Raw genomic sequence first — 18559 nt, forward strand, 5'->3', positions numbered from 1 at the left:
TGCTGCAGGAACACACAACAGAGTATGTCTATTTCCAGCAATTCCTTGGTACCAATTTTTAAGTCCAGGTCAATTAGGTTTGGGGTCTGGCAAACTGTGATGTTGGAAAAGCTCTGCCTTTAGGTACTGGGCTGCTAAGAAAACCTTGTCTCTGAACAATCTGATGGGGCAACTCCCTGAGAAACTGAACCAAATTTTGTTTGGATTTAAGCTAAAAGTATGGCTACAAGCAGTGCTGAAATTCTGTTTTCTGCTCCATCCCCCCTTCAAAAACCTGCCCAAATGGCCCAATGGGAGCATCCACTGGTCCAAAATTCAGGCCCACATAATGGATTCTTTCTCAACTAGAAAGACAAGTGAGTGAAGCCAGAGGTTTCTCTGCTTGATGTCCAGAGCATCACCCAGTTTGCCACGCTTTTTTAGAGCTGCCACATATCACCACAGAACTGTCTCCAGCACAGCACTGGGTGAAGACAGACATCAGGCTGCTGCTACACTTTAATTAATACATGAAAGAATTTATGTTTTTTTCAAATAAAGTGTGTTTTAGAGCAAGAGATATTTGCATTTCTCATTTCTTTAAATGGAACTAACAAGGCACACACATAATAAAACCTAAAATCAAAGGAAAAAACCCTGTAACATTCATTTTCTCTTAGGCACCTTCAATTCAACATTATTGTAGCACATTGTCTTTAGAGCTTTATGCCTACACTTTTATAGACCAAATGCACTGTTATTTTGCTTGAAAGAAAACCTGCAGGCTGTGAAAAGAAGGCTCTAATTGACTTATTTTGTTGTATGAAAAACTGTGTCCCCAAATTCTTTACGCAGTAAATTGAATTTTCAAACTGATGTTTATCATATGTGCAATTGTTACCAGAAATGAATTTTTAAAACAATGGCACTGGACAGACCACTCAGGCAGAGAGCTTGCCTGATGTGTTTAAAAATAATGGTTGCAGTAAAAATGTCAGTCTGAAGAGGAAGTAACAATTTTGTCTTCTCCTGCTAATTACACAGGTTTCAGAATTGTGTTAGGACAATCATTTATGGCTGGCATTAATCAGGAGTCATATAGCTGTAGGTCAGAGCAATTATGTGCATTTAGAAGCAAGTCCATCATTTCTGCATATGATTTTTCTTTGTTACTTAAGAACAGTTTTGCAGTGAATATATACTGTTGGTCTCCAATAAAAGCATATTTCTCCTTATTTTTAGATCCATTACACACACACAGTTCATTCTGGGAATGTCTGAAATTCAGCGTGGTGGGCTGTATTTAGAAACAGAAGTTGCTCTCAGTTTGGTGCTTTCTTACTGATCATTAACTACCACACAGCTGGCAATGAAATCAAGCCCTCAGTTGTCTTTTAAATGCAATAACACATAACTGGGTCAAATTATTGCTGTGAATCATCTTTAGCCACTTCTGCATCATATAATTTAATATGCATTTGTAGAAGAGCTGACACTACCACTTCCCTCCTCATTCAATATTGGAAAATTTAATTGGCTACCTATTTGACTTCAGGCAAACACTGATATAAACCAGACAAACTCTCGCCTCTTGACCCTATTGATTGACCGAAGGCAAACACACCATTGGTACCACAAAAGCCATGTGAGCACTACGTTAGGCTAATTCTGCATTCCTGAGGGGGAGCACATTTTGGGACTCTCAACTGGCGCGATGAGAAAAAGGTAAAAAAATAAAAAAATACAGAAAAAAAAATGAAGTTCAAGTTGACTGATAAATAGTAAATCCAGTGCTCTACAAGCCAGTATCCTCTTGCATGTTCCAGGAGAGCCTCTGCTCCTGAAAGGTGAGGTTGCCTGCAAAGAACAGCATTTGGGTTTAAGAGGCTGAAGCTCGTAAAGCCACAGTCAGAGCTGTGCAGGTATATTTATGGTAGAGCAAGCGGGAATGCGAGAAATGAAGTAGAAAGAATAAAAGGGGAGATGAGAGGTGAATTTTCAATAAAATCTCCCTGAATTCAGGCAGAGGGAAAGGAAAGTGATAAATAATCTCTCTGGAGACAGCTCTCATCTTGACACTACTTAATGGTATCCATACACCCAATTTCCATGGACTGTGATATCATGAGAAAGACTGCAAACCTTGAGTACCTGGGGCTGCTTCCCACACATCCTGAGTTCCAAAGAGACTGTCATCCTGCTCAGATTTATGCAGCCCACAAACCGCATGGCAAAGAGCGCCAACGTCACATTAAATGCAGTAACTCCGCGCTGGGCCAAGAGGATCACAGGAAGGATGATCACAAGCTGGAGTGAAGAAGAAGGGTGCATCTCTTGTGCATCTTCAAGCAGCACAATCTGGGTACCAGGAGGTGCAACTCTTGCCAAGGTGGCCATCAGTACCTAAGTCTGCTTTTTCTTACCCTGAGCTCCAGAGCAAAAAAAAAAAAAAAAATCCCTTAGGCCTTTCCTAACTGTCACCACACTCCCACACAGGACCCGTAAAGCATCAAATTCCACCTCAAAAAAAAGAAAAGATAGGCTTTTTCATTGGAAACTTTTTACATACAGATCTGGGCAAAACACAAGGAGTTTGTCCCACTGTCAGGAAAGGGCACTGCAGAATTCCTCTAGTTTAGCCTGATAAAAGCGACATAAAGTTGATTTCTTCCCATTAAAATAAATATCAAGAGTACTGCTTTAAAAACTTCTTGGTTAACTTTAGAGCTTTGTTTTGATTTATTTATTTTCTTTGCCTGAAGAGAGGGTTGTGCAAATGCTGCACTGTTAAGGGAAAGAAGTTCAAACTTTACATAAGGGCTTTTTGCCCAGTGTCTCTTGGCATGCTTCCTTGAGTTTGAGATTGCTTTGTATGGTGAAGTATTACAGAATAAGATAACACTGTGTTATCAAGGCACTAAGGAAGGGCTTTGCACTAAAGAAATTGAGCCAAAATTCCTTTTCAAGGAGAGCAGAGAGCGCATTTGAATAAGCACTAAATTCAGCAGGGGAATAACTAATATGATTGGTTTTAAAGACACAGAAATGAGTATTTTGCTGTGTTATGAATGTTAAGTGAGAACTTTAAAACACCAGAGGAAGAACATACACACTTTCTACCCGCAGTTTCAGCCAAGATGCTGTAGCAATTTCATAAATCAGAAAATAAACAAATTATTGTGATTCTATTTTTGAATGGCTACTATCACAAAATACCTTTGGCTCATTTGTGCTGGCAATGCATCTAGATGTATTCTGCATCATAAACAGCAAACGTTTTTGTAGCAAATTTTGTAAAAGCAATGAAGATTTTTAAATGGACTTTTCTCCACCAAATTAAGCACCAATCCTGTAGATGCTTACAGAGTTTATTTGTTTCCAGATAAAGCATGTACATAGAATTTTATATCTATAGCAAAAATAGGCACAAGCTTAAGGGAATATAGTCTCCATGACTTTTGGTCCAGTTTCTAAGGACTGCCACAGTTCATCTGGATTGCTCTTCAAGAGCCAGGCTTTTACCCCCAAAAACCTTTCACCTGCTGTATTTACGGCAATTATTTCAAGTTTTTAAAAGAAAGCAATGCAACAAATGGGGATTGAAAGGAAAACTGAAGGAATACACAGTATTTTCTGCAAAGCCAGGTATCTGACAAAGCACTCATCAACATCATCATGATATACTTCAATCTCAGGTTACAGCCAGTTCCACTGCACAAACTTCTTGAAACTTCAAGTAAGAAGTTTTGCAGAAATTCCCTGTCCCAAGGACCCTTGGGAAAGACTGATCGATAGCTGTGCTGCAAACACAAATTTCACCCTTGCCCAGACAGGTGCAGCTCCCAGCAAGCTGAGAAAGAGCAGGATCCTCTTACACAGGAATTGATGTTTGCACACAGTTTTCCATCGTGCAATATTTCATGGTCTTCATTTTTTGGTTATTAAAATAGGATGTTATCCAACAAATGGAAGGGAAGACAAGGTCAGGGATTTGGTTCCCATCTCAGAAGTGGCAGCTAAAGCTGCTGAGCAACATGTGTTTCTTGTTTGAAACGTATCACTTATTCTTAAAACCAATAATATATACCATCTGTTGTAGCCATTCATAATTGATAAGATTTGGGCTGTGTTTGACTGCAAAAACCCATTTCAACATGAGTATAGATGTTCAGATGAAGAAGTGCTGCAAAGCAATTTGTTTGAGCTTTCTTACCACACATTACACCAACAATGGCCAAATGTCTCCAGGCACACACATGGGGCTCTGGAAACCCCATTTATCATTTCACTGGGAAGCATCAGCATCTTCCCATGGCAAAAATGGTTTATTTTCAGTTGGAATGACCATCTAGTCCAACTGTTCAATCACTTAGGGCTGACCAAAACCCAAAGCACAGTATTAAGGGCATTGTCCACATGCTTCTTTAAGATTGGCAGGCTTGGGGTATCAAACACCTCTCCAGGAAGCCTCCTCCAGTGCTGGACCTTCTCAGCAAAGAAATGCATCCTAATGTCAAGACTAAGCTTCCCCAGGCACAGTTTGAACCATTCCAATGTGTCCTATCACTGGATCCCAGGGAGCAGAGCTCAGCACCTCCCTCTAACACATCCTCCCCTCAGGAATTTGTAGAGAGCAACTAGTCTTGAACTCTTTTTCTCCAAACTGGACAAATCCAAAGTTCTCAGCTGCTCCTCACAGGACATGTCTTCCATCCCTTTCACTTTGTTGCTTTGTTGCCCTCCTTCGTATGCATTAGAGCACCTTAACATCCTTTTTAAATGGTGGGGTCCAGAAGTGCACACAGGACTCAAGGTGGAGGCTGCACCAATGCACAGCAGGATAACCACCTTTTTTGTTTGGCAGCTTATGCTGTGTTTGATGTACCCAGGGATAGGGTTTGTCCTCTGGGCTGCCAGGGCACTCTCTGCTGGCTCACACTGAGCTGCTGTCAACCATCATCCCCAGATGCCCTTCTGCAGGGCTGCCACTCCCCCATATCAGGTAAAGAATCCAGCAGTTGCTCTTGTTAAATTTTGTCCCATTAATCATTGCCTGATGCTCCAATCTATATGTGCTCCCTTTGCAACGCCTCTCATCCCTCAAGAGACTTAACAGCAACTCCTAATTTGGGATCAGCAAACTTGCTAATATCACATCCTGTATCCAGATCTTTGATCCACTAGGCAAATGACCTCATCATAGAAGGATACACCAAATTATTTAAACAGGGATTTGTGAACCCAGGCTGTGCCTGACAATTGGACTATTCTTTAAATGCCTGCCAATAGTACCCCACTATGATCATCTTCATAATTTTCCAGGAACTGAGGTCAGACTAACAGTCCTTTGGATAAATTGGAATAACATCGGCTACCTTCAGGTCAGCAGGGACTCCCCAGACATTTGGTAAATGATCAAGAGGGGCCTTGCCATAACATCTGTTAGTTCCATCACTACTCTGGGATGAATCCCACCAGGGACCATGGACTTGTCAACATTCGGCTGATGCAGCTGGTCCCTTACAATTTCACAAAAGGAAAGTCACTGCTCCCACACACTTATGGTCCTCCAGTTGAAAGGACCAGGGCTCTCAAGGTCTGTCAGGATTATTAAAGACTTAGAGAAAAGAAAAATAACATTGAATGCCTCCACTTTTTCTTCATCTCCATTAGTGGGGGTGATCACCTTCAACAAGTATCACTCCCAATGCTTTCTTTAGACCTCCTCTTGGTATTAAAGTACCTTTAAAAACCTCTTTGCGTTATCTGTCACAACACTGTCCAGTTTCAACTCTAATTGAGATTTGGCCTTTCCTGTCTTCTCCCTGCACACCCAAACCCCAGCTCTGTGATCTTCCTCTTACCAAGGCAAAACATGAATGATTGTTTTTGTGTAGTTCAGAACTGGTTTGAGACTTGTTAGCCATTTAATTTTGTTTCTGAGATGAGATGGCAGAAGGGACCAGCCCTCTTTGACAAAGAAATGCTTTTCCTTTTCACTGGAAATCTCTCCATATTATCATCACTGCACCACAGATTTCTCCCAAATGTGAAGGCTCAGACTCATGCTGTTTAATAAGCAAGGCTGCACTGATTTAAATACTGTCCAGTTTCACTCTGTGCATCCAAATTCCCTCCAACTCAACAAGAGAACTCCCAAGTGTTTCAGCGGGCTCTCATCAAAGGCATGTACGGAAAAACAAGTACTACACCTCTATTAAGACTGTTAAAAAAAAAAAAATCAGAAAAAAGCTCCAAAACTTAAGACATTATTTTAACTTAAACATGACAATTGAATCAGGTCATATTTTTAATGGATTCTATTTGAAACACTGACTTTTTGTTTTCAAAGTACCAGCCACAGAATGTAGATTTGTCACTTTATGGTAATTACTAATATCCTCCCACACCAGAGTCATCTGGAACATATTTAATTATTGACTTCATTGGAAATGTTCATGGCACATGCTCACTCTTCTGAGTAAGTCTTTAAATGGACAAAGGCCTATTTGTTCCTTCTCCAAAACCCCAGACTCAGCACATAAAGGACCCCCCAAATTAAGCTTCTGCTAGTTGCATACACCATATATAAGATGCTAACACGCAAGCTGACATCCATCAAACCTTTAAGCACACGCCTGGCTGTGAGTGTCCCAGTGGTGCCAATGGGAGAAGCCCGAGTGAAGCCAGGGGTACAACTGTGCCTTGTACAAACATCCACATGGTAAATTTATCCCTGCTCTACAGCTTGTGCCTCTGCATCTCATGCCCTGGTCAGCATCAGAGCTGGCTCAGGTGTGCCTGTGGGATAGGACCATCTTTTCTCTGCTACCTTTTAGTAGCTGATGCCTCGATACCTTCAGCTCCATACTGATTACTGACTGAAACAGTCTTTCCTGTTTCAGGCACTGCCAAACCTGAGTATAAATACCCAAAGCAGCAGCAGGATACAAATGGGATTATATCGAAGCAGGACTAATTTCAATCTGTGATAAGGAAAAGACCACCAGTAGAGCTATGGTATAATTTCATACCAAAGAGAGTCACTAGCCACTCCATTCTACTCTCCCACACGAGGCTAGACTATGAAACTCATTTATCTTACAATTCCAATGTTTTGAGCCACGTCTTACTAATAAAAAAATATCTCCATCACCATCTGTATATTGTTTCCGGATTTTTCTTCTTCTTAAAGTCAAATATTCAAACTCAAGTCTGCATTTACTCCATGGACTTCACATTCCTGACACCCCTTCAGTTTTGCTGCAGAAACATGGAACCATCTTTTAGGGCTGCATCAGAACAGCACTTAAATGCACGATTTGCTGCTTTAAATAGGAACATAGGTGGAATGACGCCAGAGTGTTTCCTATACGGACATTAAAGGCAGATTTCCAGGGAAGCTCAGCTTTCATTAGGGCACCTAAATATAATAGACTCATTTTCAAAATCCCAAGAGCACAATAGTTCCTGTTCTGTTTAGTAGAACCATTATATTGCAGATCTGAACATCTGAAATTTTGGAAGCTTTCAGGTGCATGAGTGTGCATCTGTGTGGTCCTGCAAGCCGTTTTAAGAGATGAAATGGAAAAATGTGAATTATTAATTTTTAAAGCAAAAAAAGGACAAGGCCCCGACGCTGCCTCTCCTGGGATAAAAAGAAAGGACTCGGCTGGATTACATGGTGACGTGCCAGCCCCAGCTGCACCATGTGTACTCCAGCAAAGGACAAGACAATAGTTTCACTCACAGACACCGTTCAACACACACAAGAGAGAAGAAAAAAAATAAAACAAACCAGAGTTAATGAGGTGCAGCTGAATAATACCTTCATAAAAGCAGAGAGAGAAACCAGGTAGACGTCATCTGCAAGGTAAATTAAAATTATACATCTCTGAGGATTATCAGTGAAAATTGAGATCTGGAAGGGAATTTGCTTTTGATATTGGAAGGGATAAATACCCACTGTAAATCTTTTTATGTGGGCCTGTAGAGCGGAACAGAGAAATTAAAGATAAATGAGATTAAGGCATTTTTTAAAACTACATTAGACATTTTTAAGTTACCCATGGAAGGAAAAAGGTCTTTGGAGGAAGAGATTAGTTTAGACCCTCAGCAATACATTCATCTGTGAAATCAATTGGAATAAATCTTTCCTAATCCGAATTGGTCATCATTCCACTCCCCGCCCCCTCAATCCCCCCCTCAAAAAAAAAAAGTCAGACACACCTCAACAAACCCTTAAGAACATTTCTGCATAGGCTGGCAATTAGCCCAGGTAAATGACATGCCATGACTATTTTTGGATAAGAAACCTCTAGAAGTAAGTTGCAGTATTTTGTTTGGTGTTTTGTCTGTTTTTCAAAAGGATACCCTGGGGAGGGCCCCTTTGCCTTAGTCTTCCACAATTCCTCCCATTTTACTCCTCTTGGAAACAGAAGCTAACAAAAATCAAATGCTATGCAATCTGTGTTTGTCTCCTTTGCCAGAGGTTCGAGGTACATACAACTCCTGCGGTTTCCTGCAGGCCTATATTGTTAAAAGTTGACTGGAAATGTTGTTAAGAAGGAAAGTGGAGGAAATGAGGGAAAGAAGTAATACATTCAGATGCATTTGGCGCTCTTCCTGGGAGCCCTTTTAATATAAAGAAACTCAAAAAAGTTGTATTTTTAGATCTGGGAAGATGTGTTTTCGTATTTCACACACTAAAGGGATTTGCCTTAATATACTCAAATTTCCCCCCTCCCTCCTCCTCCCTCATGCGCTAGAAGAAATGAACTTCAATCCTCAACTTAGCCACTGGATACACATACTCTGTTCTCCCTATTGGCCAGAATAAAACCCAATAAATGTATTTCATTTCTTTTGTGGATTTATAATAGCACCTGGCAAGGATGGTCTTAATCTCCTTACACTGCTTGCACCAATGAAAGAAACCTTTGCAATACTTCTTGGAAGAGAAATTAAAGGAAAATAGGAATAAACCCCAGAAATATAAATATTATTTCCATGAATATCTGTTATAAAACATATGAAATCCATATCAGCGTCTCCAGAGGGTACTTGGCATAATAGCACAATTTAAGCAATAGGTTATTAAAGATGGGAAGGAATATATCCCTCTTAACGATGACAGAATTGTTCAGAGACAACTGGGAAGTGAGGGGTCATGTTTAGACAGCAAACTGGTGGCAAATATCTAGAAGTCTCATGTCAGAAAAAAAAAAACATGGCTTGGTACAAATGACCTAAAGCCAGTGGTTTCTTCCCGTTGGTGCTCCAGAAAAGCATTTGCAGGGGTCAGGCTGCTACGTTTTGTCAGCATCCTTATTAAGGTAGCACAAGTCTATTTCAGACACTACAAAGATGTCTTGCTCTTTAGATGTGGAACCATCAGCTGCCAAGGTGGGAGGACTGCAGCCTATGACTTTACTGAAGAATATCATATATTTTCATTCTTCCTTCTGTGCAGTATTGGTTACAATTTCCTTTTTAGCTGAGACAATATCAGTTATTTACTATGCTAGAAATGGGTGTGACAAGGATGAATTTCTTGAAAAAACTAATGACTTCAGATATCCTCAGGTTACCAGGAACCTGACCCAAAGTTTGCTGACACTGAAAGAAAGTTTCTCCGCAATTTAATGACCTTCGATTCATACTCAAAGGCCGAAGGTAGTCAGGCAACAGAGTGAAAGATTTTAAGCACCTTTTAGTTTAAATGAGTAGACTCAAACCAAACCCATACAGTTTCTCACTAAAAATTCAGCTGCTGTGGGTCAGGATTGGAAAGGAATAAATAGTGCATAGAAGTCACACAAGGAATTAAGTTACCCCCTCATATTCATAATCTTCATAAAATAACTTACACTACGCATCACAGTTTTCCACCTTCCACTTCCATAATAAACCAATTATAGAGGCCCTCAGGAGAACTGACAGGGCTCTATATCAAGAAAAACAGCCTATGTGAGAAACACATAATAGACCTACACTACGTTCTTTGACTTATTTAAAGTCTGGGTCTCCACACTGCAAATTTTCTGACTGAGGTGATGGTGGGGAGAGATGACAATTTTGCGTCTTGTGCTCTACCACAGAAACCTTTTCATATTCTTTCAAAAAAACTCCCAAACTTGTCCCAGCTCTATGAGCTTAAAAATATAATAAAAGTATCGATAAATGTGCAGTCAAACATCCCATGATCATCTGAGAAGTTCACAGGTTGCCCAGGCTGCAACACACTCCAACTCCACTGCAGCATCGCAGATCTAACAGAGTTGAGCACAACCCTGTGGTGACTTTTCTGATAAAGACAGCTTGTGCAACTCCCAAGACATATGGGAGCAAAACCTGTTGTTCATGGAGATTTCCAGAACCAATGCATGTAGTAAAGACAGAATGCATCAGTGCATGGAGGCATTTCAATACTTTAAGCCTGGGACTAGGGAGTGGTGAACTGGTTCAGGAGGTAATCAGCTAAACACAAAGAGAGCAAGAAAAAAAAAATTACTTTTCACACAAACGCTCAGGTGGCTCAGGTGGAAGATGTGATGAAGTGTCCCATGCCCTGGAGGACAGGACAGAGATGACAGGAGCCAGCAGGAGCTGGCTTTTCATAGAAGCATGCTGGAAATTAGAGAGGCAGCAGGTAGTGATGGCCTTCCTACTATGGAGATTACCTCACATTTATCTACCTTCTCCCCACAAGAAAATCCACACTGTTCCAGTATGCATTACCAACACACTGGAAACCACCTAATTTCCTTATTTTAAGCCAAACTCATCTCATATTCAAAAACTAACCATGTTGCTATTTATTTCACTGTGCCTTACAAAAATGTTCATTTCCCTTCGTATCAGGCTACTTCAAGTTTTGATATACCTTTACTTCCCTCTAGGAAGCTCTAGGATTTCCTCCCCTTTCTTGAACATTGTGCACACAACTGTGCAGATAGGTCAGCCTGCAGGTTTGCAAAGGCCCATAATATCAGGTTATTTTAACTAAGAGTGCTTTCCAACGGCCTGTTGTGTAGGCGCACTCTCCCCACAAACACACAGTAAAAGAAGACTGATAAGGGAAGCAATACATTCTTTATTTCTGCCTCTGTGGATTAAAAAAACAAACCAAAAAACCAGCAAGCAAAGCTGGGAATTTTAGTGAATACAAAAAAGAGGCTTTTTTGACTGCAGTGCCCAAGAAATTGTATGCATTGGAAGAAAGGCAATTTGTCAGCAGGAGACAAAGATTCTTTGCTCAGAAATAATCATAATGAATAGTTAGGTCTGCTGTTGAGTTTATGGTTTGGGGGTTTTTTTGTTTGTTTTTTCTTTGGTTCTACTTATTCTTCCCAGCCCGTGCACACAAATAATATATTTAACTAAATAAAACAAAGGAGGCCTGGCTTCAGGAGGGAATTTGCTCATTACTGGCCAAAATGCCAACAGTCAAGCTTAATCCCTGGGGAACGTTTGCCATTCTCCCTGCTGGGCCTCGGGGGACCAAATTCTCTTGGGAAAAAACAAAAACAAAGCAAACATAAAAACCCAGGGCAAAAGAAAAGCAGAAAAGCCGCAAGTCCATTTGTTTAACAAAACACAGCACTGCTCTCAGTGGGCAAACACCGCTTCTCAACCGCTGAAGAAGGCGGCGAGAAAACACAGAGGGAAAGCCTAGAGGCCACATAATGGTCTTACAGCACTCCAGAAATAATTAAAAACTGTATTCTTGGGAAAAGTGGTCTCATTAAATTGTTTTCAGATTGCAATTTTGTCCCATCTTCTCCCCTCTCTTTCCTTTTCTACCAGCAATCTTAGAGCAATGAAATATCAGTTTGCTTTCTAGTGCTTGTATTCTCTTAAAAATGTCATTATTCAATTATCTGTCTATTCACCGGCCCTAAGGTCCAGCAGAGCAGATATTGTGTGCCTTCATTTAATGTTTTTAAATGCACTTCAGTCCACTTGTGATACAATAAAACTTTATTGAATTCTGTTCCCACATCACACTTACCATCCCTCACTTTTATTGATATGTGAGCCCATCTACTCCTCTATCAGCAATAAAAAGAATATTTCTAGCAAGGCTGTGACCTTTCCTTCCATCACTACCGCAACTGGGAAATGTGATTTCAGGTTCCATGTTTAAAAAGAAAAGAAGTCCTAAGAAAAGAAAAAATGAAACATGCTCTGGTGGGTTTGGTTTTTTTTCCCCTTTCCTCTTGTTAGTATTAAAGAAGAAAACTCTCTGCCAGCACCAGAGATACATTGTGCCTTCACAATATCAGGCCGTTTACCCAGAAGGGAAAGAAAGGACAATTCATCCTTCCCTGGAAGCCATGAGCATTCTTCCCTTGCAAGGAACATCCCCTTCAACAGATTTCCCCAATATTAAAAGCTGATGGAAGACTTGTGGCCTGGGTGTGAGGCAAGTTATCATCACAGTGGGATATGCCATGCCTGAGGCACCCTCCTGCTGCTGCCATCCTTTCCATCAATGCAGCAACGGGCTTGTCCTTTTTGAATCCACTTTGCCCTATCCTATAGCTTAAATTTTCCAATTTCCTATTTGAAAAACAGACTGCTTCTGAAGGACAACAGTGCACAAGTAATTCTGTGACCTCCAAAACCTAGAACCTAAGGGAACTGGGAGCTCAGGAAAGACTCAAGGTAAATCTGACTCAGATACCTAAATCTTCTTTTCAACAGTGTGCTGGATCCTCAGGAGCCTGTAAGGTTGTCTCTACAGGGAAAAGAACAGAAAAAAGCATTCCAAAATACCTCTGGTGCTTTCAACTCACGCCATTTTCAAAACTCAAATAAAACTAAATGCAGCCAATCCCTAAATTTCAGGCAAAGCCAGCGGGCGATAGCTGCTCGCATGTTGGAATCACCCCCTCTTCTGGATCTGGAGTGCCACCCATGAAGGGCAGTGCTACTGCCATGTTCCATGGAGCACATGTGCTCAAGAGAGAAAAAAGAGCCTCCACTGGGTTGTTCACTTTGTTCCTCCTTCTCAGAAATACCTGCAGAACTACTAAAACACGGAATGGTTTGAGCTGTAAAGTGTCACGTACATACAGAGGCAGTATTAGCGCTAGCAAAACCGAGGTGTTGGCTTGGGTTTATCATGTTATTGCTAGAAAATCTGTCTGATTACAATGCCAACTAGCTCAGCAGCCCTCCCAGCACCACTGCTCCTGCAAAACTGGGCTCCCTTGCTGGCCACTGGTCCTACGTACAGCTTTGGATAAACCACTCATCTGGTTTCTGCACTGGCTCAGGAGTAAAACTGGAAGACCCTTAGCACATTATAAAGGTGAAATAAGAAAAGTTACACTCCTAGATGTACTGGCACCATGACAACAGGATTGTACAAGCACCAGAAGATGATAGTGAAGTGTTTCTGCAATGAGAGTGTTGACCTAGCTTTACAAAACCACCTCCACCGTTGCTGTTCCCATTATCCATTTAACTCTGCTCTGTAAAGGGAGAAGGGGAGAGGGAAGGAATGCAGTAGGAAACAACAGAGTACTGGATCAAGGGGACCCTCACCATGTCAGGTTTCTCATACTCACACACAGCACAAAACAGCTTAACGCAGTTTGAGCCACCTCTCCACAATGAGAGGTGTCCACAGCTGTGGCAATGGCAGACTGCAGGTTTGTGTAGTATGTATTCAATTGAAAACTGTGGACAGGCTCTCTTGGTCAGTAATTATTAAAAGCAAATTCAATTTAAGAAGACAGGAGTAGTAATTTAAGTATTTCAGAAGAAAAGGGGCAGTACCTAAAGGAGGTGTGAGAGAAATACATGCCACGTGCTAAGGCCTGCTTTGAGAAAGACAAAATTATTTGGATGATTTTTTCTGATACCAGAAAAATACAACAACTGATGCCACTGAAGCCTGACAAATTAGGCCTGCTATCTTTTTACCTGCTGATATCACCTGCTTTTCACTTGCTTTTCATCGTCAGAGGGCAACCTAAAAAGTCCAGATGTCCTGGAATGACTGTCCATTCTAGTAGAAGGCCGCTGCTACCACATAAAGCGACTACAGGATCAGGAACATGAGAAGAGGACTGCATAATCATCTCTCATCTTGTCCATGTGTTGAGAGTAACTGCAGCCTCATAAAACTCTCCTTGTCAGGGGTATCTCTAGCGAACACAGAGGAATGCGGTGTGGGGGGTAATGTAAAGGACATTTTACAATATATGAACTACTGAAGTTAGAGGAGGTTTGGATTTCCCCCATCTGAGAGGAAAGGGGGATACTTCCCTGTTGAAAATGATATGAGCTAGCAGTGGAAGAGTTAATAAATAAATAATAAAATCTCAAGAGAAGCAGACTAACGAATGGAGTTTTAAATCTTCCATATTTTTCTTTTGGGGGAGCATATACACTAGCATTATACTGAGCACAAGTGCCTAAGGTCAGTCTTAACAACATCTGTTAAAGATGACTCCCAAACTCCCTCCTCTTGAGATGCACACACCCTCCCTTCTGCTGCTCAGCCAACACTTGGGTAAACCCACTCTCTGTCCATAAAGAATAATTTGAAACTGTAAGGAGTAACCCATCCAACCAGACAAAGGCAAGCTGGAATTGCACACAAGTACAACTGCCTGATGAAATATTAATCCCTCTATTATGCAGCTGAGGTGTTCCTTTAGGAGATGGCCATGTGGTAGACACCACCACTCACCTGAGGCTGGGTGCACAAGGGCTGAGGCACGTGGGTTCAGTGACAAGAACTGACCTCTGATAATAATAGAGCATAAAAGGAGGAACAGATTTCATCCACCAGGCATAGCTTTAGTCCAGCCCTGCCTTTGCTGACCTATTTGCCCAGAGCTGACACCCTCCCCATCGCTTGGATGGCTTTCACTTATGGGACACTCATGGGGCCCAGGTGGGGAATACCTACAAAGTTTAACTGACCATTCTGAGGGAAGAAATAGAGGCAGTAACGAAGCCAGGCAGAGACTGAGGTAGGAGAAGAATAAAATGAAGCTCTAGGTTTCCCACTCCATGTCTGCAGATGAAGGGACATGGTTTGCCAGAACACAACTAATTTCACTGGTGCTACACTGAATAACAACACAAGAAGATTTGACCCAAAATTTCCTAGGTAACACACAACAACCACCTCAGGAGACTGGATCCTATTTCATCATGTGTTCGCCCTTTGTCTTCCCCCCCTAACTCTACTTGCAGAGGCACTATATCTGATTCATAAAGAAACAGAGAAACAGCCATCAAAGATCCTAACTTAATTGCAAAGGCAGTGTGTCAGTTGTCATCCTTTTCCTCCCTGCATTCAGATCATTAAAAAATACCCAATCCCTACTGTATGTTTGGTACCGAGCAACCTCTCACAAGAGTTATTCTACATCTTGTACACAGGGCCAATTAACACCTCAGGGTGTAATACTGACATATTGCCTTTCTCACAAGGCACCACTATTCCTCTTTGTTTTATGTTCAACAAAGGCTGCGGAGGGGTACCAAGTAATGACTATTGCTTTACCAGCCCAGGCTCTGGAGGCAACAGCACACCCTCATGCAAATCATAAATCACAAGGAAATACATCCTGCTGTGATAGGTTGAAACCAATCTTCCTTAACCCTTTCCCTGCACAGTGTTGCTTCTGAAATGAAAGGCCTCATTTAGAGTGGAACAGCTCCAAACTATAATTTGGACAATATTATTCTTGATAGGGAGGACCCTTAGCCCTGATGTCAATCTTTCCATAGGTTTAATAGCTCAACCCATAAAAAGTATTCTATCACTGCATCTAGAAGCTTCACATTTTTGTTTAGAAAAATCAAATATGGACACATTGAGCCCCCTGTCAGCAGAGTATCCCAGTCCCTCAGCAGAGAGGCGGTCTTGGAATTTCACAAAAGCCAAACACCACCCAGTCTTTCCAGGCTGCGGCAGCCGGCAGGTGGCCGACTCCTGCATGAGGGCTGGGGACCACCCCAGGGGCTGTAAGCTCTCACTTTCCCTCTGGACAGGGTGCCTGTCACTGCTCAGCCACATCTGCTCTTCTGCAGCCCATGCTTGAGGCAACAGAGAAGATGGTCTTAGTCCTTGAGCCACACTCTGGGTTTGAGCAAATTGACACCTCCTGCTGCTCTCTCAATACAACACTACAGGTTGAAAGCATCCATTCCAGCACCTGCTTTATTATTTTGAGAGCTGTGCTAGAAGCTTTGGCCTGCTCAAACAGAAAACCTGGAAATGGCACTGTTATTCACCACTCAGCTCTCTACAACTGCTAATAAAAAGTGCACTCCTCGTATCATCATTGTTATTTCCTTTTCCAGGTACGCCCTTTTTGGCAGTAGGGCCTTAACTGCAGGTAACAAATTTGGTTGCTACAGAAAACAAATTCTGAGGTACACTTAACGTTTTGTAGCTCTGAATTTCCCGTTTGGCACATATTGCTGTCATCTCAGATGACTGGCTTTCTACCCTCAAAAATTTACTCTAAATGGCTTGCCTGTAATTTCCCTTCACAACTTCGGAAGCTTATTAATTAGTATTTTTCTACCATCAAACATCAAATTACCCAAAACAATAGCTTCCTACCTCCTTGGTGATACAGTACTGTATTGAAGGCACTTATCAAATGCCACAGTTACATGGACATAGGTCAGTCAAAGCACACTGCTGTATGATTACAAGCATAAACCTCTGTAAAGAGAAGCTGTAAGCTAGCAACAATGCTTCACTCCTCTCGTCTGCTTTCTCTAATGGGGTTTCCCAAGTGTTTTCCAACAGGTGATATGTCACTGTTATGCTGTACAACACAGGGCATTATTAGGATATCCTTAACCTAGGCACAAACTTGGCACAGAGAACCATTTTTCGTATCTTATCAGCTCAGTCTCGTATGATGCACGTGATCTGCTTTACTCACCCTTGAGCAACAAGAGACAAGCTCAAGGCTGGCTGAATCTCCACAACAGATCTCTACTGAAAAAAACAAGTGCAAATATATGAAGATACATACTGTAAGGGACACACTCGTACTGCACTTCCAGGTACTTGTACGTCCCAGGGCACGGGTCTGGAAACACATCAGGGCCAGCAACAACTGCACACTGGGTCCGATTACTGCATCTGGAAAGCAATAAAGATGAGAGTCAGAGAACAGACCAGACAGAAGGACAGGTCAAGAAGCTGAGTGGCCTCTCCAGTATGAAAAAGGTGCAGGAGCCAGGACTTCATCATCAGCTGGGGCAGCTCAGCAGTGAGCATGCAGAGGCTGATGGCAAACATCTTCATCAGCTTATAACCGAAAGAGAAGAGGCATGGTGGCACCTCCCCCTCCAGGAGATATTTAATGCCAGCATCCTCACCAAACAAAATGCAAGGACTAAACCAACAACTGTAGGGTATGCCCAGCCCCTCACCAGCTGCCATAAACAACAGTGGCAAAAAATGATCATTTTATGTTTTATAACACTTTTTATTAAGTGTTCCCACAAAACCAGTTATCTTGTATAATACTGCTTAAGCCAAAGCAAAGACTAAAACAGCAACACTTGAGTGGGGGAAGAGGGGGGGGGGGGGCAATCACCAAATAAGCTGTCTAAAAACCAAAATAATGTTTTTCATGCAAGACCTGCTAGGGAAACTTCCCAGTCTGACCATTCACAAGACAACACCCATGCATTAAGCACAAATGGCTAAGTTTTATTCCATCATTCTGCCCGGCATGGATGTATCTCTTGAAATGAGGTACTTTTTCCAAAAAAGCAAGCACTGTTCTCTGTGAAGAAGAAACACAGAAGGAAGTGAACCTGCCTGCTGCAGCAAGCTTCTTTCAGGTTAAGAGCACACACAGAGAGATTGGGTCCTGCAAGATGCTCTTCCTGAGGCACATATACAGGTCCATGGGTGACTGATTGACTCGTGCATGTGTAGAAACCCACATTTGCCTCTGATTTCATGGGACAACCACCCCTAATGTACAATTTGAATGTAATTTGGTGATGCAAAAGCATTTAGCAAACAGTGATTCTACAGAGAAAAGTCCTCCGCTTCTTTGTTTGCTTAAAGAAAAAAAGAGAGAGAAATGTAATTAGTCTTTGATTTTTCTGCTTTTGCATGCCATAAAGAGACCTCCTAAGGGCTAGACCACTGCATTTACTTCCTTTAGGATTCTGCCTCCTCTGATGTGAAACAGGACCCCTGACCCTCCTGATTTCTGGCAGAAGCTGTGACATCCAGCACAGAATTCATTTAGGTCTGCAGTGGAAATGCTTCGTGTTTACCTGAGGCTACAGTTTGTCAGCCTTAATGCGGATTTTATTTGAGCCTATAAATTAAAATTGATTCATTAGCGACTGCCTTAAGCTCCATAATTTCTTTAATTTTATGGAAAGATTAATAAGAGCTGATATGCTTGCTCATCAGGCTGTTTTGCTGGATACCAGATAATCCAGAGGGCTGGGAAATTCTCGTGTTTTCTAGCTGAAAGACAACAGTTACCACAGCAAGTGACTAGGTTTTATTATACACATAGTAAAAATTATTTTCTTAACAAAAAAGATAACTGTCCTC

General features: G+C 41.7%; 1 protein-coding gene across 26 annotated transcripts in view; it reads right to left on the reverse strand.

The window, feature by feature from the left end:
* Positions 1–18559, reverse strand: part of ADGRL3 (adhesion G protein-coupled receptor L3) — a 489712-nt gene that overhangs the window by 189407 nt on the left and 281746 nt on the right. For all 26 annotated transcript variants that reach the window (XM_048303590.1, XM_048303593.1, XM_048303575.1 and 23 more), the window contains one exon: positions 17004–17113. In XM_048303590.1, the coding sequence (XP_048159547.1) occupies positions 17004–17113 (110 nt within the window). The remainder of the gene's footprint in view (positions 1–17003; positions 17114–18559) is intronic.

This window comes from Corvus hawaiiensis, chromosome 5 (assembly GCF_020740725.1).
Source record: "Corvus hawaiiensis isolate bCorHaw1 chromosome 5, bCorHaw1.pri.cur, whole genome shotgun sequence".
In the NCBI taxonomy this organism is placed as follows: Eukaryota; Metazoa; Chordata; class Aves; order Passeriformes; family Corvidae; genus Corvus; species Corvus hawaiiensis.